This window comes from Tyto alba, unplaced genomic scaffold (genome assembly GCF_018691265.1).
Source record: "Tyto alba isolate M040663 unplaced genomic scaffold, T.alba_DEE_v4.0 Super-Scaffold_16, whole genome shotgun sequence".
NCBI lineage: Eukaryota > Metazoa > Chordata > Aves > Strigiformes > Tytonidae > Tyto > Tyto alba.
Window position 1 is genome coordinate 28,850,658 of NW_024881278.1, and position 22,033 is coordinate 28,872,690.

The following is a 22,033-nucleotide window of genomic DNA, read 5'->3' on the forward strand; positions in this document are numbered from 1 at the left end:
CACAAAAGTTACCACCTTCAGCCTGATCATGTCCAATTCATTTCAATCTCTGCAAGTCCATATTGGGTTATATCTATGCACAAGATTTTTCACCTGTCTTACAATATTGCTGTAGGGTGTGACTGTCTTGTGGTAGTAATAAAACCAAGCCCTATTGCACATGTGGCTGATCCTACATAAAAATCTTTTACGTATGTGACTTATTTTGTTAGGGGAACCAGCATAAGCTGCAATATCAAATGTGCCTTTTAGCTGGCATAAATTGGATGTACTCTAGCTAGATGACACATTTGTAGCACTGATCTGACCTCTTCTCCACAACTGTTTTTTTTTAATGTGTGCCATAGTTTAGTTTAATATATAGCCCAGAGGGGGGTCATCTGCTGGTGCTTATTCTTCTCTCCTGGGGAAATTATTCTACCATCAAGTTGTTCTGGTTTAAAAGCCCTTGTGGCCTGTTTGCCTTCAATGCTCTTTTTACCCTCCTCTATGTTTGCCCCCACCAGACCTCCCAGCAGAGTCTCTCTCTCTCTTCAGCCCTAATAGCCTTCTTCCATTTCACCAGACCATCACATCCATCAACCTGGATTAATCCTTCCATAATCATACTAATCACAGATACATTCCTTTTCAGCCTCCTCCTGAGGCTGGGGGCTGCCCACCTGTCCCCAGCTTGATGCGGAGCCTCAGTGGTGACATAGCAGTGCTGTGAGACTTGCTGCAAGCACCCGGGCAGCCCTGGGGAGGAGGTTTGAAAAGCAGCAGCTGACCAGCCCCTTCCCTTCCCTGCAGATAACACTTGTCGCTTTGAGGACGAGAAGATCTGCGGCTTCATGCAGGACAAGATGGACAACTTTGACTGGACCCGGCAGAATGCCCTGACCCAGAACCCCAAACGCACAGTCAACACGGGGCCCCCCACGGACATCAGTGGTACGCCGGAGGGTAGGCACACGTCTGGGTTTCTTTTGGCTTGACTGTGGAGGCAAGACGTGCCCCGTCCCTTGTCAGGAGGAGTCCTGCAGCTCTGGGAGCTGGTGGAGTGCTGATCTGCTTTCCACACAACACTCTTCTCTTCCACACAGGGTGCAGGGAGCAGGCAGTTAATTTGCACGTTACTGATTGGCATTAAACACACAACTAAAACACCCACGACTTTGTTGAAGGAAATAGGGTGAGCATTAGTTCTTGTTATCAGCTAATTGCCTGCCACCTAATGCCCTTGTCCCATTTGATGCTTGTTTTGAAGTAAAAAAAAGGATAAACGAGTAGGAGAACGTCTCTAACACCTAGAAATGGCCCTGCTGTTTTTAGCCAGCTGTTTCCTCAAAGAAGGTCTGAGGAGGCAAACAGATCTCCTTAGTACCAAGCGGGAGCATGAGAGACCAGGCAGGAGCTGCCTGCAAGAGGGCAGCAGGTGCCTGACCTCTAGCTGGAGGAGACTGGTGTTGTATATTGCTCATGCTAGCTGTGCATGGTGTACACGCTCCCGTTTTAGCTGGATATTACTTTCCTCTCTCTTTAATGAGGAAAGTACATTTGTATGCAAGCACAAATCTTTGAACTCAGAAAAAATGGGAAAGATCCAATGGCCAGCTATGGAAACGACTTTTCCCATTAGTGTTCAGTACACCAGCCTGATCGAGCATTGAAAACAATGCCAACAAATTAAATAGCTAATCTGTTCCTCCCTGGGTTGTTAACAACTACTTTGGTATTGTTCTCTTTAGACAACAATATTGTTTAGGCCAGATACAGCGAATCATCTCTCCTTCTTGAGGCAGAGAAATTAGTCTGGAATAGTTTCTCCCTCCTCTTTCTGGTTCTCCCCTTACACAGTGCAGTCAGCTCTGGGGCTCCTCGTGCTGCCAGAGAAAGGTTCATTTTGCACCCCGACAGATGTGTGTGTGCATGTTCAGGGACTCATCTGCTGCCGGCACTCACAGTGGGTCTGCTGATGCCCATCTCTCCTGCTCTCCCCTAAAAACTGCAGAGGCAGGGGAGGCACTGTGGGCATCCTGCACGTGTCTCTGTCCAGGATGACAGTGGGTGCAGAGCGGGTGGGAAGAGCAAGGCCATGTCTCTCAGAGGAGGATTTGTCTCCCAGCCTCTGGCATCCCATAGCTTGCAGGAAGGGAGACCCAGTGCCCTTTTCCCACCTTTCCCTCTCATTCTGTAGGTTATTACATGTTCATCGAGGCGTCCCGGCCCCGGGTGACGGGAGACAAAGCCCGGCTCATCAGTCCCCTCTACAACATTACTGCCAAGTATTACTGCGTCTCTTTCTACTACCACATGTATGGGAAGCACATCGGTGAGTACCCCCTGGGGAAGGGTAATCCCAGCCTAGTGTGGGCTGTTGGGGAAGATCTCCAGCCTCTTGCTCCGCCAGCTGTGCCTGTGGCCGGCGAGGATGGGAGGATGGGAGTCTTACTCCAGGGCTCAAAGTGCCAGGGTGGGCTGCTGTTTCCAGATACTTGTCCCTTACCCACACCCCAGCAGTGTCAGGATTGTGAGGCTGTTGCAGCCCATCCTTGGGGTAGTATCATGCATTCAGCCATCACCTCTTCCCCACTGGCTTGCCTCTCCTCTATCATAAGGCTCCCTACCCTCCACAAAAAAAAAAAAAAAACAAAAAACAAAAAAAAACAAAAAACATTTTACCCATGTGCACACATTTTCCCTGCTCACAGCCAGGCAGCAGGACGCCAGGTGAACAGTCTGTCCATCGGAGAGGAGACAGAGGTGAAGGAGCTTTGTGAAGACCAGAGGGCTCTGTGGCAGCCATAGCTATTTTGGGGTGGGCAGGATGCACGTTCCCTCAGCTGTGCCAAGGGGCTGTCTGTTCCAACTGACTGCCTCCTCTCTAACTGTAAGCCTACGAGTGCAGCGAGCACCCCAGAAGTGCTTGGCACACTAATGAGTTTCCATATCCAGTCAAGGAGCAATTGCTAATTCGTCACCTCTTGATTATAATTTCATTAATTTGAATAATAGATGCACTCTTCCCACAGCACGCTGGGTTATTAATCACCTGCTGGACTGGAGCCTGACTGAAAAATCAGGGCCCAGGCAGGAGTGTGTCCGCCCTTCAATAAACAGGGTTAATTAACAGCTCTCTGCTCAGCACCGTTGATGTCATTGGGAGGGAACATGCTCCTCAGCCTGGCCACCACATCTTGGCGTGCACATGGCATGGCAGAGAGGTTAAGCTGCAAAAACTGAGATCTCCTTCTCTCAGTAGGGGCGAGGCTGAAACCCTGACCCCATGGGTACTGGAGGGTAAGGGCTGAGCTGCAGTTCACTGAGCAGGTCTCCATCTCTGTCTTTGCTCTGAGGGCTCTTATTTGCTGTCTGGCTAGGTTGGAGGTGTTTGCACGCACCTGTATTCCCCTTGCAGACAGGCTGCTCTGTGCTGTCTTCACATCATGGGTGGCAGGTTGCTCAAGCAGAGCACGGTCAGTGTTGGTTGACACCAGGTTTTCCTGGACCTGCTGGTCTTGCTTAGCTGACAGTCCAGCTGCTAATGCTGGCTGGCAAACTCCTTTGTTCCCTGCAGTTTTCCGCTGTGGTCAGTCAGCCTTGCTGCCTAACTCCTGCACGTCTACTGGTGACTTTGAAAGGGATCTCATTCTTTGTGATTGCAATGAAGGGTGGCCCAGACCAGTGGGAGACTGGCAAGGAAAGAAGATGTGGAGGGAGGAGGCTTCACTTGCTTTGTTTCTTTTATAAATGCATTCACGTGTCATACTTCTGAGTTCATTTCACAACAAAACGAAAAGCTGATTAGCTTTTGCTTCCTTTTGGAAGAGAGCTCTGTTTTACAGCTCTCATGTGGTGGTCTGCCTGAAGATGGGGTGGATTGGACATGCCAAGAAACCATTTCATTACAAGTTTTTGGCTTTTAGCATTTTAACTTTTTATTAATTTGTTCCACCCACAAATTGCCAAGAGCAAAAGATACAGTGACTCCCAAGACCTAAGAAAGCCACTGAGTGCCATTTTCTATTCCTCAGCTTCAAGTGCCTTTTATATCTGTTGCTTTTTCCCTTCATATTCAATGTTGCTGCCCCTGCCTGCTCCCCATTTTCCCCTTGTTGCACAAAGAGGCTGATAAATTTAAGCAAGGCAGATAGACTCTTCAATGCTGTATGATGATTTCTAGGGTGGGTGCTGCTGAGCTGAGAGCGAATAAATTATTTTAAAATTAGACTGCCTAGATAGAGTCAGAGAATGAAAGAGAAAGAAATGAGAAAAAGTTCTTTTTCTGTTGGCCTGTGGAATATGTGGCTCAGTCTGGTGAACCCCCAATATATCTGTCTGCAAATTGAAATTCAGTACCTTGTATCTGCTCTCTGCTCTGGAGTTTCTTTCAGGGCCAGTCATGATATTCTGTAATCATCTTGGCTTCTCTTCTACATGTCAAGGCACCAGGGTGAAACTGAGACCTCTCTAGGAAAAATCAGAATGCCTAGTAATCCCAAAATTGTCTGGTTTTCATCATTCCCACTAACTCTTACGCTACTTGGTCTTTTTCCTTACTGCCACGCTGGCATAAGCTGTCCTCATCCCCACACATGCATGAGGGAACCCACGTTTGGAACACACAGGTCTGATGGCTCAATCTGCATTTTTAGTGCTCATTTTTAGTGGCTGGTTTTGTTCATGCGGAGGTTGTAAAACCCTGCCAGAAAGCTTTTGCTTGTTTGGATGGTGCCAGGCTCAATGCCCTTGGTGGCTGAAGTCCTCTCAGAGTCCCCTGCGGAAGTGACAGCCTGCCTGAGGGCAAAACAAGCTTCTTCATCTCTTCTTTAGATCTGTGTTGGAGGACAGTGACCCCTTTCAGATACAGGGCTCCTCGCTAGGACTTCTGTCAGATGAGGAGGCAGACCATGGCCTCCTACCTGTATCACATACACAACAATATGAAGGTGAAGATGAAGTGGGTACAACCCTGGGCCATGTCTTGCTTCCCATATAGCCAGCTATCCCCGATGCCTGCAGAGACGGCCCCAGCCCCTGGCTCCCCTGGAGCCAGCCCAGCCCTGCCAAGCCAGATGCCAGCCCTGCTGAGCCGGCCACAGCACTTAGCAAGAGCATATCAGGTTGCTCCTGTTGGCAGACAGTGCCAGCGAGAGGACATCTCCCAGCCCAAGCCTCTCCCAGCAGCTCCAGCTCCATCATGGAGCAAACCAAAGCTCTGTCACTATGAAAAGAAGCCATATAAAATACCGACATTTATTTATTTTTTTTAATAACCCTTTTATTACCTTTTTCCCCCCTCTACAGAACTTGAAAGCTGGTTTACTCTCACAATTTGACTATAAAATATCCATAGCCATCCAGGCAAATCTTCCCTGGGAGAGTTCCCAGACACTACTCGTTTATAATAGATATGACGAAAGAGAGAAACAGAATACAAATGGAGCGTTTGTAGCCATGGTATAAAATATTCAACGACTAGCAGAGCAGGATGATGCTGAATATCTCTCAGCTGATGAGAGAGCAGGGTGAAGGGGAGCTCCCCAGAGGCAATTCCTGTTCTTCTGGAGTTATTTGGTCATCGGTTTTCCTTCCTCCGGCCCCCTCCAGAGCAAGCATTCACATTACCCTACAATCCTGCCAGCCTAAACACAAAGAATCAGGGAGAGGGGAAGGAAAGAAATCCTGTTTCCACCAGGCATTCAAGAATGAGGGTGTCTTGCTTGTGGCAAGCACAGATATATCAAATGAGGTATTGCTTGCTTTCTCCAGGAGAGGAAGCTAGCCACAGCAGGCAGCAACCAGTCGCCAAGTTCAAAAAGCCTCTTTATCAAGTTGGCTTGGTGAGTCAGCATCGCAGCCGGCAGCAGATCCTCAAGTCCTTGCTTCAGCCATCAGACTCCTCTTCCCACGGGCTGCCTGGGAGGGGGATGCTTTGAGGGGACAGTGTCCCCAGCAGACTGCTCCCACCGCAGTCCCCTGCCACCTCTCTCTGACACCTCCTAGCTCAGTGGTATCCAGGTTTATGATCTGCACAGACTCCTGCCCACTGCTGGCTGCTGCCACAGACCCTGCAGCAAGAGAGGCCTTCAGGGTCAGACCCTGGGAGAACGGTTGCTCAGAGGGACAACAAAATTTCAGCCACAGAGTATTTAACGTTTTGCGTTGCCATTGTGGTCCCCATGGCACACAGTGATGGTTAATGCTATAGCTCCCTGACACATGAGCCAGTGACTGTGCTCATGGGGAAAACACTTGTGTCAAAGAGTTCATTTGCTCACAGGGATACCTACATGCAAGTGATGTAGGATGTACCCAAACAGCACTTCTTTAGCCTCCTTCTGATTTGTGAGCTTACTGGTAGACCCTTTGCAAACTGTGTTTTTAATAGCGGTAGTCACTACACACAAATTTATGATGAGATATGGCCTCAGAGAGGGGAGAAGGCAAAGACCCCTCCTTGCCCTGGAGTACCTCCCGAGATGGGACTGTTCAGCTGCTTCCTGTAGTGAAACAGGCAAGTCCTGGGCTTCAAGAGCCAATCCTGGTTGAATGCAATGTCTGAAGACCCTGCTCATGGCTTACAATTTTTGTACTTTGAGCCTCCTTTCTGCACTAGCAGTGTCGTAGTCTTACCTTGGCCAGTTCCTCTCCCAGAAGTCAGGGAACAGGCTTATTTTCTGGCACAGTATCTGTGAAACTCATGGAGAATTAAAGGTGCTGTTGTTCCAGCTTAGTGCTGACACAGACCTTATCTGACCACCTATGTATAGGTAGCCTACGTATAATCAGGATGGGAAGCTTCCAATTAAATTGTAAACTACTCATTGCTCCCTACAGCTTCTTGAGGAGGGAAGTGGAGAGACAGGTGCTGATTTCTTCTCCCTGGTATCCAGTGACAGGGTGCGTGGGAATGATTCAAAGCTGCATCAGGGAAGGTTCACACTAGATATTAGGAAACACTTATTTTCTGAGAAAGTGGTCAGACACTGGAACAGGCTTCCTAGAGGAGTGATCAAAGTGGTCAGGCAGTTGGACTAGATGACGTTTGTTGGTCTCTTCCAATCAAACTATTCTATTATTTTCTATTCTATTTCTATTATATTCTAAGCTACTGTGAAGAGCAGTGCTTGGGATTGATTAAGAGGAATTTTGGTTTTGAGTCACTAGAAACAATGAGACTTGATCAGATCACTTGCCACAGCATCCAAGTTCAAGAAAACCATAAGCTGTTTCACAGAGGTAATTGAGTTGCAGGCAGGCCACTTACACTGGTGGTGTCACCACTGACACCCTCCTGCTGAGTAGAAAACACACAACTGGAAGGCCTGCCAAACTGAATTGCTTCTTTACTTCTTCAACTCAGATAATGCAACCAGTGCAAAGGTGTGTCTGAGAGGTCCTGGTGGATGATCACACGCAGGAGCCAGTGTTAGCATAGATGCCATGTGGCTGCACCTTGCTTCTGACAAGTGACTGTAGTCAGAGCTATTAGGTCACACACAGCTATGGCAATGTTAAAGCAATTTGAATCATGAAGATGTAAGATTCAACATCCTATCTCTCTTGTTCCTACTGAAACCTTGTTTATGAACACAGCACCCTGTTACTGCACACAGTTATGTAGGTGGCACCCTGGAGGTAGCTGTATTCTGTTGGATATATAAAGTTTGCCTTATATAAAAATGTATCATTCATGAAATCCATGCCATTATCTCCAGTGCAATAACTCTACATGGTAGAGATTACATCACTGGATTGATTGAGGGGAGGCTGATTTTCCTAATGACTATGATTCACTTCCCTCTAGGCTCTTGAAAACAAGTTGTAGTTAGAGTTAAGTGAACACTTTGTAATGAAAAAATGTATTCAATTTTTTTAATACTCTTTCCATTTATTCAGATGCGTTCTTGGCTTTATTCATTCCTCCATCAACAGATGTGTATTTGACTAATGTTTTGTGCAGACATGCAACAGCTTCCTGTGGGCTATGGTATGGACCTTTTGGATAGACTGTGGTCTCTTCTAGTAGTAACTGCTTGTTTTTTGGGGAAGTTAGTCAAATACTGTGATCATGAGCAAGGATTATAAATACCTGGCAAGATAACCACATATTTGTAAAGTGTCATCCAAGCTCTGTAGATTCAGTACAGTGGCTCTGAACCAAAAGCTGTTTGAAGTCATTATTTTTCTAAAGACTTCAGTGAACTTTGGATTAGAGCCATAGATTTAAAGATTATTAAAACCAGATGGGACCAATACATCATCTAATCAAACTTCCTGCATAACCAAAGGCAGAGGACTCCCTTCAGTTACTCTTGTTAGAGCCCAGTAAATACTATGTGTCTGCACCTTTATTGGATGTTTACTTACAAGAGCACCAACAGCATGCTTGACACAGCTTTCAAACGTGGGACTGAATAATCCCTAAACCAAAGAGCTTGGCATGTAAAGCTGAAGAAGACATGGAGAAGAGGGAAAGGTATTCAGATGTGGATTGGCTATATGACATTTTTATTCCATGAATAACGGTGTCTTCATGTTGATTCAGGCATTCTGCTTAGTACCTTGAATCTGGGTGCACTGATCTCTCACTAGAAGTGCATCACTGAATCAAGCTCCCAATGCAGATGGCCACTGAAATGTTGCCGCCTTCAAAAATCACCCTCTTCTCTCTTACCAGTCATGATCTGACCACATTCCTGCTGCAGAATTTGTTGGGAAGGTTGCCAGGGATACAGATTGCTGACACCAATTCATTTGCAGATGCTCTGAATCCCCACAGATCATCTTTGCTCCTGCTCACCTGATTTAAGTCACTGTTACCCATCTGGTGGGAAGCTGCTATGATCTTCTGTCCCTTCCTCCAGGCTCTCAGCAAAGTGTCTTTCCATTCAGACTTGGCTCACAGCAGCAGCAGTAGCCTTGTGCAAACCTGAGTAGCTGTAAGGACATACTGCAACCTGATCATCTCCTGAGACATCAGGTGTTGCATCAATTATTCAGACCCTGTAATCGCCAGATACAAAACTTATCAGACACGTAAGAGGAAATAGGAGCTCTCAGTGCATATCCAGCAACTTCTTTAGCACTCCCAGGTCACTCTTCTGTTCTCTCCATGGACCTTTAACTATTTCACCAGTGCCATAATTGTACAAGTGGAGACTGAAGTTGGTCATTCCAGGTGCACATCTGGAGACCCCACTGGATGCTCTGACAGGATAAAGGCTGGGGGGTAGAGTGTACAACTATCTTTCACTAATTGTGCAACCATACCAACCTGCTCTTGAGCTTCAGGAAGACATGATTTTGTAACAAGTATCAAAATAAAGAAATGTTCAACAAGTGTCAGTCATCACCATCACTTCCAGGAGTGACTGCCTCTCTCAAAGAGAGCTCTGCAGGGATGATAGGCAACCCAGCACTTGAATTGGAGGAGTCTGCAGATCCATGTTGGGAATCTCACTGTCTCAGCCAGTCCTCTGGAAGTTTTCTGGTGAAAGTGCAGCTGGGCATGAAATGGGAGAGGAGTCTCTTTCTATAATGCACCCTGCCTCAAAGCTGGGGGCGCAGCCTGCTCTAACATTCTTCCTCCAGCAAACCCCTTCCCAGGCCTGGAACATTCACCTCCCATGTCTCCTTGGGTCAGGCAGAGGAGGAGGCCAGAGAACAGATTTTGAGTGATGTCTGCAGTTCAACAGGAAGAATATGTGATCTCAGCTGCTCATTCCTGCTGTCTTGCTGGCTTCAGCATTGTACTAAAACAGCCCATCTGCTCCAAGCCCCGCAGCCGTGCAGCTGCCCTGTGCTTGGCTCCCGGGACTGAGAGACCGCAGGCTGGGTGATAATGGGGAAATAGGTTGTTAATAGGGATAGAGAAGAGACAGGCAAAGTCTTCCTCAGCGTAAGTACATCTGCTTCTGCAGGTTTTTTGTCAGGAACCCTCCCACACACATCACTTGTGCTTTGGGGGCTCTGGGAGGCTCCCTCCTGCCTGGCTGTGGTCTTTGCAAAGCTTGCCCACAGAAGGGAGGCAGGCAGATTCCCCCTGTCTGGCTGTTGTGCTCTTTTAAACCTGGCACTGTCTATGAAGCAGACTTCAATTTCAACTCGTTTGAGAGAGCTGATCACAGTGCATGCTCAGTCTGAGAGCTGAGCACATGAATTGCGCAAAGGACACAGCTGTCTCTGGTGGCAAAGATGAAAGGGTCCGTTATCAAAGCTGGGAGAAGAGAGACCGTTTGCCTGGAGGCATCTGGCCATGTCACGAAACAGACCTCACAGCAACTATGGTTCACTCTGCTTCCTGAGTCTGCAAAATTGCTGGGAAAAGTTGCCTACACATGGTCATCTTCTTTATACATTCCTCGTACTGCCGTTTTCCCACAGGCTGGCCTCTCCTCCCTAAAGCAGTACCCAGCACTTCTGGGGACCACCAGGTACAGTGACAATAAGTGGGAAAGAGCTGCCTGGCTGCCTTCGTACTGCTTGGTTCCAGAAAAAATCAGAGGGGAAGAAAAATGGGCTGCTGCAGCTCACTTGCCTGAAGCACGGAGCTCATGTAATGTTCCCGTCCATGGGCTGGCCAGCACTGCAGCCTGTAGAGGCTCACAGCTTCACAGCTGCTCCACCAGAATAGGTCTCAAGACCTGACTTGGACTTGATCTTTGTAATGAGAAATCATGGTCTGGTATCTACCCCCTGTAGGGCCTTAGGACCATAATCCAGACAGTCCATTCTGGGGTTTGAGATTAGTTTAGATGCTCTAATCTATAGTGCTGAACTTTAGGAGAGCTGTGAATGATGCAGGCTGACAGGTGAGAAGAGAGAGGGTGGTGTGTCTGACAAAGACCAACACTGTCTGTCTTCCTACTCAGGACAAACAGGAGTCTGACCCTACCAAATCACACTCTGGGCCTCCTTTGGAGCCTGTGTGGACACACCAAGCTCCTGTGCGGATGGTTTTGCTGGCAGCTGAAGCTGGGGCCAGCCCCCCTTCCCCATCACATGCCTCATAAAGACTAATTCACATGTCTTCTGCCCCTCTACCCCATGTGCCCGCTAGAAATGGTGCAGAAATAGACCCACAATTGCTCATTAAATTAAGGGCAAGATGGTGCTGTGTTTGGGAGCATTAGGGCTACAATAAAGGCAGCAGAGCTGGGATGTTTTACTGCCCACAGAAGCTGCCCACCTTGAACTGGGGATGTCATGGGCTTTGCGGGTGCATCCCCACCAGCATGTCCCATCCTGCTTGACAGGAGCTGCACAGAGAAACAAAGGCAGTGGCACCCATTTCAGTGCTGAGCACCCAGGGCTCCCTCTGCCCTGCCTGGGGCCAAGTCAGAGGCAGCGCTGGGTTCGTACACAGCCCTGACGAGTGCCCAGCTCGGAACTTACCCCTCAATCACCCTTTCCCCTTGCTCTGCTGAAGTCATGTTTCCTTCTGCAACTACAGTCAGCTTTCCCTGACCAGATACTTTGTACCTTTAGTGCATCTTCCCTCCTAACAGAATTTCACTGACCAGGATTTTTTTTCTGTTAACCAGACAAAAACAAGGATTTGATCCAACTGTCTAGTTTATCTATTCAAACTCATCAAGGAATGCAACACTGCTGTCTGGGAAGGGTCTGTTTCTGCCTGCTCTGCATTTACATAGATCATATTATTGCAGACTTGCTTGGAGAGCTCCCAAAAGGCAAGGACAAACTCTCTGGCTACACAGGTAGAAGCAGTGGCTATGGAAAGGTCATGACACCCTTCTTAGGGCTGGATGGATAGAAGAGGAGCAGCACAACTTCACTTAGACTCATCTTCCTCTGTGATTTCAGGGAGGCTACATCCTGTGTGTGTTTTTGTACGGGGGAGCCTTTCTAGAAGCAAGCCCTAGATAAGGGGTGGTACAGGTTGTTCTCAATCTCTAGGGTTGTAGTTCTGCTCAAAATGTCCAGGAGAATTTCTTTCCACAGCTACATACTCTCCTCCTTAGAGGGGGAGGTCTCTAAGTGTGCACATCTTTAGCCTTTACAAGGATCTCTGTATAAAAACAAGCTGTTGAGGCAGATCTGGAGTATAAAACAACAGGAGATATTTCTGACAAATATATGTTTTTTCTTGTAATGCAGATTCCTCCCTTTTGGGGCTGGTGGTATTTCCTGAAGAGTGAGAAATCCCATGAGAACGAATCTTGTGTAGAGAGGTGTGTGGACAGACAGATGTTGTAAATTATCACAAATACTGGTTATGGAGGGAGTCACAAGGAGCTGGAGTGTTAGCATGAATTATCAATGGCACAGAGGGAACAGAGCAAATGGGAGCTTCTCTGCATGCAGACAGTGCTTTCTGACAGTGTGCTGCAAATACCAGCATGGAATTTAGGCTGTAGCAAGATCTCCATCTCATGATAGAGCATCACTGTGCAAGAACAAGACTTGGCAGCACACTTGGGGCTGCTAGGGGCCACAGAGACCATCAAGGCAGCTCAAGCACCATCCTGCTCAGTAAGCAAACAGGGGACACACACGAAGGTCTTTCCCATCTTTGACCATGAGATTACTGAGTGCTTCCCAGTCCTGTCGATGTGGGAAAGTGTTTCTGTTCCCTGAGCTGGGGCTGGGAGGAACAAGCTCTGGAGAGGCTGTCTGGTCCCCGTGGGCTGAGTGCACGCTTTCCACGCCGGGCTTGGAGAGGGAGGGGGACGTGTGCTGGAGTGCAGGTGTTTGGAGACTCGTTCAGCTCATGATGCCATTTTTTTCCCTCTTTGCTGGGGTCTAGACAAGCACACATCCAGCTGAGAGAGCGGTAGGCACCATCCTGCCTGCTTGCCTCTCTGCTTACAAAGGGCAGGAGGTCTCCAGGAGGTGTGGGGAAACTGAGGACCCGGTCACTACGAGGCTGAGTGTCTGGACTGAAGGCAAGCAGGATGATGGCTTGGCAGATGATAGGCAGAGGGAACCTGTTCCTAGCCTGATCCTGTGGTCAGATCTGCTGTGAATTGCCGTGATGACTCCTGCGCTGGCGCTGGGCAAGCATGGTGCAGCACAGCAGCGCGGTGAGCTGGCGCGTGGGAGCAGAGCTGCTGCCGGTGGCAGCATTCAGGGACTGTGAAAACACAGCTGGGATTGGGTCTGAGAGTCAGACAACCCATCTGTCCTGTAGGGAAGGACATAGTCTGTCCACATTGTCCCCTGCAAAATGTTTAAGTACGGGAAAGGGATGTGATTAAGCAAGATGGTATAATGAGTCGGATGTGAAGTTGGCGAGAAGCCCGAGGACTCCTGATTCTTGTCTTTTCAATGCCAGGCTCTGTCCCCTCCCTCTACTCTGTTCTAGCTGCATATTGGACAGGCCTTTGTTCTTCTGAGATAGCATAAATTTGATGTTACGGAGCATGGAGATTTTTTTCTCCCTTTTTTGAATTCCTTAAACCACATCCTGTTGTCCACACATAGAAAGCCTGTTACTGGTCATAAACAACCTCTGAGAGAATTTTCCACAAAAAAAGGGTGACAGGATTTTGTTCCATACACACAGCATCAAAGATGGAAGTCTTGTATCACTCATCTTTCTATGCCAACACTTTCTCTAATTAGACCGTGGATCAAATGAGCAAAGGAGCTCAAGCACAGCTCCATTGAAAATCTGCTTCTACCATATCACCATCTGCTCTCTATGTACACAGACAGGTGGGTATGTGCTGGAGAGAAGGAGCTGTAGCTGTATTTCGCCTGCCTTCCTCTCGTTAGCACTCGCATTCCTCATCATGAGGCAGACGTGGCCATACTGTTGCACTTACCTCACTGCCTGCATGTCCCAGGTCACCCTGCCCAGCACGTGTCCCCCAGGGATACAGCCACATGTCCACTTTGCCTCTTTACAGTGCAATGTTGTTGCTTTTCTGCTGTTCTGTTCCCTCCACCCTAAAATTCATATTCATGCCAGACAGGTCAGATAGTGATGGATCATAGATCAATCTGTGCAATTGGCTTTGCCATGTCAGGGGATATTGCTTCAAGCCCATCCTCATTTGATGGTGGTTTAGGAGGTCAGGGGTGGAAATGTGTTTGTTTCTTTGATTTTTTAAATCCACAGCAAAATCCAAAGAAAATTCCCTGTAGCCAGATATAAGTAATTTTCACAGGTTTGCTGTAGGGGAAACATTGCCAATCAAAACCTACCATATTGCTGTTTATACCCCCAGAAAGTCCCAGCCACAGCAGGGAACTGAAGGCTTTGATTCCCCTGATCCCTTTCACTGTAGCCTCCCCACTGTAATGAAGCAGAAAGAGAGTGTCCCATAGCAATTAGCCGGCCTGCAGCACAGCACTGAAAATGCTCAGTGCCTTTCTAAAGCTGACAGGGATGCCTCGTGAGTAGAGGTGGGAAAGTGGTGCTTACCAAACTCTGACCAAGACTGTGTTTTCTCTCTATTGATGGGCTCTCTGAACCCTTCTGCTTTGAAGTTTCTGAAGCGGTGGCTGCAGGAGGGGGTCTGTGCAGTGACCCTGTGACTGAGCACGGGGAACCCTGCATACCAAGCTGAGATCAGTTAAAGACATGCAGAGATAAAGTTCTCTGTAATCAGGAGCGGAAAGTAGCCGAGAGGGTTTAATTGTCTTACTCTGCATATGTTAATGTATGAAGCATCATTAGAGACTGTGAAAGAGTAAGTAGATCCTATCATGGCACAAAGACAACTTACATTTCTAGAAATTATGAGTCAGTAGAAGCTGATATTATATCTCCATCTCTATCTGTGCTATGATTATTTTTCCACCCTCTGCTTTCTAGCTCTCAGAGCAGTAACTTTCCCCCCACAGCACTGTAACGGAGACCTCCAGCCTGATACTGACTGCTATTCATTAACATCCGTTTAAATGAGAGAGGGAGAAAGACCTGTGTTTGTTGCGGGGATTATGATCAGTAATAGATTCTTTCTGGGGACTGTCATTCACTCCTGGGATTTGCCTGTGCTAAGCTTTGGGCTTTTAGTTTGTGATGAGTGGTGTTAACACTAAACCATGCTTAAGGAAGTGCTCAGAGCCGCTGTTAGAAAGGTAAGAGCTCTTTTCTCCCTGGCCTGGTTTTAGCCCTCATATTGGGTCTGCAAGTGTCTCTGCCAGGCTATACAAGGTCTGAGTCTTCTCAACACCGTGCATCTCTTTCCATCCACTGGTCATGTCTTGCCATGAATCAGTTTCTTCTTTTTATCTCAGTCTGTCTTGCCTGCAGTTGAAATGCCATGGGAATTTCCACGGGGGCTTTCAGCCCTAGATTCCCAGTAGAGTACCAAACCTAAACTGGGGCTTGCAGCCAGGATTTCTCACAGATAGCTGATCTCCTCAGATTGCCCCATGCTGGAGGAGGGATCCTGCAGGACCACAGCAGGGAGTCACAGTGAGACCAGACTGCAGACGAGCCTGCGGCCAGTCCAGCTTCTGGGTGTTGATCCTGACAGCCTTCCCTACCCATCCCGTGGAGCTCTGCTGCCCTGGGCACAGCACCCCATCTCTCAGCATGCAGCATCATTTTCCCTTTGCTTCCTAGCTGCTCCAGCTGACTGTCTTCCACCTGAGCTGCGTAAACTGAGCCATGCCTCAGCCTTTTCCCATGCCATTACCCTACATTAACCCCCCTAGCTGCCCCATGGAGGGCTCTTGAGGAAGCCTCTACCTTCTCTGCCATCCCGCATGGACTGTGCCTGTGGCCGTGCCCTTACAGACCCTGCCTCCCTCCCAGCACTGCCTGCACCAGGTCTTCTGGATCTACACAGCTATTCAGTGTGACAGTGAAGTCCCCATCTCATGGAAACTGAGAGAAGACCTTTTCTTGTTGCAAGAAGGTAACATTTAAAGGCGTCCCTTGGGCTACTCTATCTGGCAGGCCAGCTGGTGCTCTTTTGTGTGAGTGCCACTCTTTTGAAATGCCAGCTCTGGTCTTAAAGGCAGCCAGCAGAAGGTACAGCTCACTCTCCCTGTAATTGATTCCTCATCACTTGTCACTGGCCTTTATTCTCCCTTTTGATTGGGAAGAAGGAATAATACAGACTACAAGACAAATGTGAAGATTGCCTTGTATGGGGAGAGGTAACAACAGGATTGCTGGTGTCCTGGGATTTCCCTTGTGTTTGTCTGTCTCTGGTCAGCTGGAGAGATTCTGCAGCAGATAGATAGCCTGTCTTTGTGTGTGCCTCACCAGCAGGTGCCCTTAGGAAATGCCAAACGCATCTGATGGGGGAGATGGGGAAGGGGTGACAATGACAGAAAAAACTGGCCACCTGGATTTGGACTCTGATACAGGAAGCTAGTCATGATTTTAGTATAAAACCAGGCAAAAAGGGTGGCTGCAACAGCTGGCACTGGAGAACATCCCAGATGAACCATTCACATCTCCACTGATAGAAGCATGGGGGTTGGAGAGCAGGACCCACTTCGGTTATTCTTCAGTTTGTGGCCACCGGAAAGGCAGAAGAGATCAGGAACTTCTGTTCCCTAGTGTCTTCTTGCTCAGGTCTCATAAAATGTTGGCTATATTTCTGAGTTCCCCTCTGAGTATGTGTTACTATCCTTCTTATCATCATCGTATCATGTCAGCAGAGAAAAGTAGATAAGAACAGTTTGCTAAGGACCACGTGGCAAGTCGGTTCACATCTGTGAATGGGCTTCTCACACCCCTCACATGTGGACCGTGCATTGGCCACCTCTTGCAAAGTGGGATTTGGAAATATGGTCTGTGCTCTGGGAGGGGCACTTTACAAGTGTCAGGTGGCTGGTTTGGTCTGAGCTTGTGTGACATGCTGAAAGCCACACAGGGAGTGAAGATAGCTAACAAGGCATGAGATGGGTATTGTTACATTGCATGGAGGTAGGTGTGGGCAGGTGTGAGCTCACCAGAGGTGAGGAGCTATGGAGGTCAGTATCTACAGAGGCTCTGTCTCCCTTTTTAGCCTGAGACTTAATCTATGGATTTTAATGACTGTAAGTTGGCTCCTGGAAAAACATTTGATTTTAGCGCAGTGGGCTGAACCCAAAGCCTTCCCTTGGAAGACACAAAGCTTTGTTCCATCACACAGTTGGCTTTTGGGGCCAGACTGAAAAATGGAGACAAAGAAGCTCTGAACAATTGGAAATATGACTTGGAGTTTTCTGTAGTCCAGGACTGCAATGTTTTATGGCTCTGCCTGGAGCTCAGATCTGAAGGTTCATTCCCAAGTACCTCCATCACAGGCTACTTGCTCTTAAACTTGACGGTCAGCCTGTGTCAGACTGACACATGGTAGAAGGGAATAAAGTAGAAGACCTACACAAACTTTAACATCTACAACACTGTGGACGCAGTTTAGATGGGGTGGAGACTTCATCCCTGTTTAGCTTGAAGTCCTGGAGTCTCTGCCATGTGTCCCAGAAGCACATTCCCAGTGACAGCATTACTGGGAAAGGGAGTTGGTGTGGCTCTTTCCCAGCCTCAGGGAGGCTCTGTAACTTAGCGGGCATTGCAGGTAAGGCTGTGAGATCTGACTCCCCTTTACAACTCTCACTGATTTGTAAGACAGTCATGGACACGCTGCTCATCTGTTTTAACCTTCCGTTTTCCATGTGTAGACAGGGGTGGTGAAACACTTTATGTTGTGGGCAGATAAGGAAGCTTCCTTTCCAGTTAAAACCATTTCAAGAATGCCTGCTTGTATTCAGTATTGTTCTGTTAGGGAATTCCAGGGCCAAAAGGTTGAAACATTTTTCCTGATGCTGCAAGGACACGGAGCTATCAGCCAGAATATGCTTAGGCTTGGTTTGGGTTTAGGCCAGGCATTCACAGCCAGTGCTTTGGGGGCATTAGTTTGCATTCCAGATGCTTTGCTGGGTCTCTTTCAATCTCGCCTTTGCTTTTTCCTAGGGCATCAAAGTTCATTTGCTGCCTGATTTGTCCCAGTGCTGGCTATTCAGCCAGGCTCTTGTGTGGCAGATCTTAGCTGCAAGTCCCCAGATGAGGGTAGAATAGACAACAGTTGTTTTTAATCCTTGCTTTCTAGCAGCTTCATATTAATTCTTCATTCACACTTAATCCCTCACCTCACTGGCTCTGGCGTCTGTAATTAGCTGCTCTGAACACACTCCTCTTGACATTGATCTATGGGGTTATGTAGTTCCTACGTGGGCCATCAGTTTGGCCAAGGGCCTCTGTGAGGACTAGGTGTCCTTCTTAGAGAGACTTTCCCTTGTAGGAAGCTCCTGAAGGCAGGGAGAACACCAAGAAACAGCAGCTCAAAGCTAGTTTTGCTGGAGGCTCGCATAGTGACTTCTCTTGTTCTTGGCACTGTGTTTCTAGGAGGGAGATCCTACTTGCTTACCTCTGTGTCCCGAAGGTTGTGCAGTGCCAGCTGGTCTCAAGAGAGAAAGAAACAAGTTATTTCACTTTTTATCTTGGATTGTAGTGTGCATCCCAAACTGGATACCACCAGGGAAGGGAATTGGATATGCTTTCCCTGTCCTGTCAGTCCTTCATCTAGTTTTCTCAGCTAGACTTAGTGCTGATGCTTCTGATTATTTCCAGTCAATAACATGCCCCTCTTTCCTCATTTCACTAAATTATACACATTTTTCATTCTTTTAACCTTTTCTTGTAAGTCATCCACTCAGAATCTAAACATTTCATCATCTTTATTATGCATCTCTGAACTCCCTGTGATGTATCGCTGGCTTTCTGACAGCCAGGCACTTGACAGGGGTACTTCCAGGTCCCTGTCCTTCACACAGTGGCCCCAAGGCTGATGTGCCAAGAATGAAGAATTTGGGGGGATCATGTAGGAGGGGGGTTATGTAGGAAAGTCTCTTTCCTTGTCTCTTCCCCTGACCTATTGCTGCTGCCTCAGAAGGGTGTATCCAGGCAGGAACACAGCACCCCAAGATCAGACAGACTATGGACATATAAGTAAGGGTTATTATTGTCTCTCTGCTCTCAGGTATAATATGTCTGTGTATGGAGACCAGAAACACTGATGAACAACAGCGTGACTAGAGTTGTGTTTGATTTTTTTGCTTGCCAGCTGAATTGGAAAAAAAAAAAAAAAAAAAAAAAGAGAAAAAGTATTTCAGGTCAACCCTGAGTGAATGTTTAAAAATGTTTTTTCACTGAAACAAAAAAGGCAAAAAAGTCAGCCGAGGGGATTACTAAAATGATGCTGCAGGAAGACAAACTGAGATAGTTTTATTTCAGGGTAGAGAGTAGGGGGCTGTGACACTGTTTTCCAAGTGAGAACTGGAAATGTTTTGAAATCTGTTGGCTTTGGTTTAATGGCAGATGAAACCTTTCAGAAATTGCTTTGTTTGAAAGAACTTGAAGTCCATGTTGATTCACAGGGTCTTTGTGTCCCCCTGAAAGTGTGGGGCTGGGTGGTGCAGGCAACACCGCCCAGCGCTAGCAAAGAACGGCTGTTCGCTCTAAGGCTGCTTCCAGGACAAGTGACAACAGAGGACATGGGTCATATTTCTGCCAGAGCCAGGGCAGGGAGAGGGCTGTAAACTGCACAGCATATATCAGGTGTTGGTGGTGAATGGGGAGAGGCAAACGTGTGTCCTGGTCTTCCCAGTTCAAGTGCGATGCGGAGAAACTGGTGTGGGTCCAGCAGCGGGCATCAGGGTGGTCAAGGGCTACGAGCAGAGGTCCTGGGGGGAGAGAGGTTGAGGGAGCTGGACTTGCTCAGTCTGGCAAAGAGGCTGCTATCAGCCCCCAACTGTCTGAAGGGCAATTTCAAAGATAACGGAGCCAAAATCTTATCAGCAGTATTAGACAATGTAACAGGGAACAGCAGCCACAACTGGTAGCACTAGAGGTTCATATTAGACGTTAGGAAAAGTCTATTTTCTCAGGGTATTTCGAGACTTGGCCAGGCAAAGTCATGCTGCCTTCATGCAGAGCTGGAGACAGCTTCAAGCGGGAGGTTGGATGGGATGCCTCCGGAGGTCCCTTGCAGCTAGCATTTCTGCCGTCCCCCTTTTTATGCCACTCCACCCATGCTACAGACTGCTTCTTCCTCATCCCGTCCTCTCTGTCTTCATCTGGGTCTGTGTCTTCCCTTGGATAGCCCAGACAGATGAAACATTTCTAGTGGCACTTGCCCACCAACCCAGGAGAAAGCTGTCTCCCAGAAAAGGTTACCGCTGGGGCTCTGCAGGCTGTCCCTGGGCCGGCTGGGGAATAAAGCTGTGGCTCAAGGCTGAGCCCCAGAGCTACACCAAGGCCCAGCCCAGCAGGCAGGGTTGCTTGCCCGCCCCGGCATGCCAGCTCTTGGTTTCTCTAATCTTACAGGCTCCTTGAACCTATTAGTTCGCGTGAGGAACAAGCGCGCCATCGACACCCAGGTCTGGTCGCTCAGTGGGAACCGGGGGAACATGTGGCAGCAAGCACACGTGCCCATCAACCCACCCGGGCCCTTCCAGGTAAGTCAGGTCCACAGCCAAGGAGCCAGCTACCATCTCTCCTGTCCACGTGCCGTGGGCTGTGGGAGACTTTCCAGCAGACATCGGCCTCCGTGGCACAGGAGCCGGTGGGGCACAGCGAGGGCACTGGCACCTCTCTAACCCCAGGGTCACTGGGGCAAGGCAAGAGCTTGGTGGACGCACAGAAATCAAATCCCCCCCTGGTTTAGGACTGTAGGACAGCTTGTGAATATGAACTGGGCACTCTGTATCTGCTCATCGAGTCGTTTATGTGTACCCAGGAAGTGGGATGCTTTGTTAATGAATGTTTTATTGCCGATGGCTTTGCCCAACGTGCTACTTTGCTGTTGTAGGGTTGTTTGTGAGAGCTGGGTCTGTGCAGGCTGGTAAGCTGTGGCACTGTGGCAAAATGCCCAGTGTGCTTTTGGGTACTTTAAAATAATAAATAAGAATTTACTTACTCTTGCGAGTGCTGTTCAGTATTGGTTGGTTTGTCAGTGCAGCACACTTCATAAAGCAGAGCTCTACATGCTCGTTTATTACTCTACAAACGCTCAGCACACAGGGGTTGGTCCCGTAAGCAGTGGGGTCCAGCTCTCCAGATCCGATGAGTACTGGGGAAACAGGAAGGAACCATTCACTTGGGGACCTGATAAGATCTGGTCTGTGCCCTGCTCACCCCTGCAGAGCCCCGCAGCGCGGGAAGGGTCCTCCACAGCTGCTGCCTCACGCTGGGCTCTGCCCCATGCTCTGCTTGCAGATCATCTTTGAAGGTGTCCGGGGCACGAGCTACGAGGGGGACATTGCCATCGATGATGTCACTCTGAAAAAAGGGGACTGTCCAAGGAAGCCAATTGGACCGAATAAGGGTGAGAGTGTGCGTGCCTCAGAGAAAAATGAGTCAGTGGGAGTCCATACATGAATGAATATGCTAGGGATGCACAGCTCGTTTCAGATCACATTGACATGTTGGTGGGTCTCGACAAGATGGTTGACTCCATCAACAGAAGTCAGCAGAAGGGCTGTCAGACTGTTGAATGTGTTCTTTACAGTCATGAGTTAGCAAGAGCTCGGAGGAACAACCAGATCCAGTAGGGACTCTGCTGCCAGACACCAGCATGCTGAAGTCTGCACCAGTATGTTGGGTTGAGGGTGTCATCCCCCAAGCAGTTAAAGGCTTCTGCAATATCTCATTTCCTGGAAACCCTCAGTGTGGGAGTTTTGGAAAGGGAAAGACCTTCTGCAGTCTTTAATGGCCTCTTCAGTGTTAAGTCAGTCCTTCTCCAGGAAAAAAAAAATCTGCCTTTTGGGGCCTGGAGCCAGGGAGGGCTGGGCTTCTTTCCATTGCCCTCTGAGCAGAGAAGCACATCCAGGCAGGGTATTGCACATGAGGGAAGGGAGCAAGCTACCTGAGCTGTATATCACCTCCCTCCTGATCCTGGCAACAAGTGCTTGAAGTGTATCCCACCAGCCCCTTTCCAGTCCATCCGCATCATCCTTGTGCCAGTGTTGCAGAAATGGAGACAGTCCCGTTCTCACTGAGGTGCACTGCAGGTTGAAGCCATAGCAAGGTGCGTAAGCAGTACGTAGGCATTACTCCTTGGGTGGGCATTAC

The 22,033-nt window shown here is 48.3% G+C and overlaps 1 protein-coding gene across 4 annotated transcripts in view; it reads left to right on the forward strand.

Annotated features, from left to right (window-relative positions):
- Positions 1 to 22,033, forward strand: part of MDGA1 (MAM domain containing glycosylphosphatidylinositol anchor 1) — a 156,478-nt gene that overhangs the window by 124,155 nt on the left and 10,290 nt on the right. For 2 of the 4 annotated variants that reach the window (XM_042789529.1, XM_042789526.1), the window contains exons 13-16: positions 793 to 945; positions 2,180 to 2,314; positions 20,288 to 20,418; positions 21,179 to 21,287. In XM_042789529.1, coding sequence (XP_042645463.1) covers positions 793 to 945; positions 2,180 to 2,314; positions 20,288 to 20,418; positions 21,179 to 21,287 — 528 coding nt within the window. The remainder of the gene's footprint in view (positions 1 to 792; positions 946 to 2,179; positions 2,315 to 20,287; positions 20,419 to 21,178; positions 21,288 to 22,033) is intronic. The other 2 variants (XM_042789528.1, XM_042789527.1) reach the window with 2 other exon arrangements.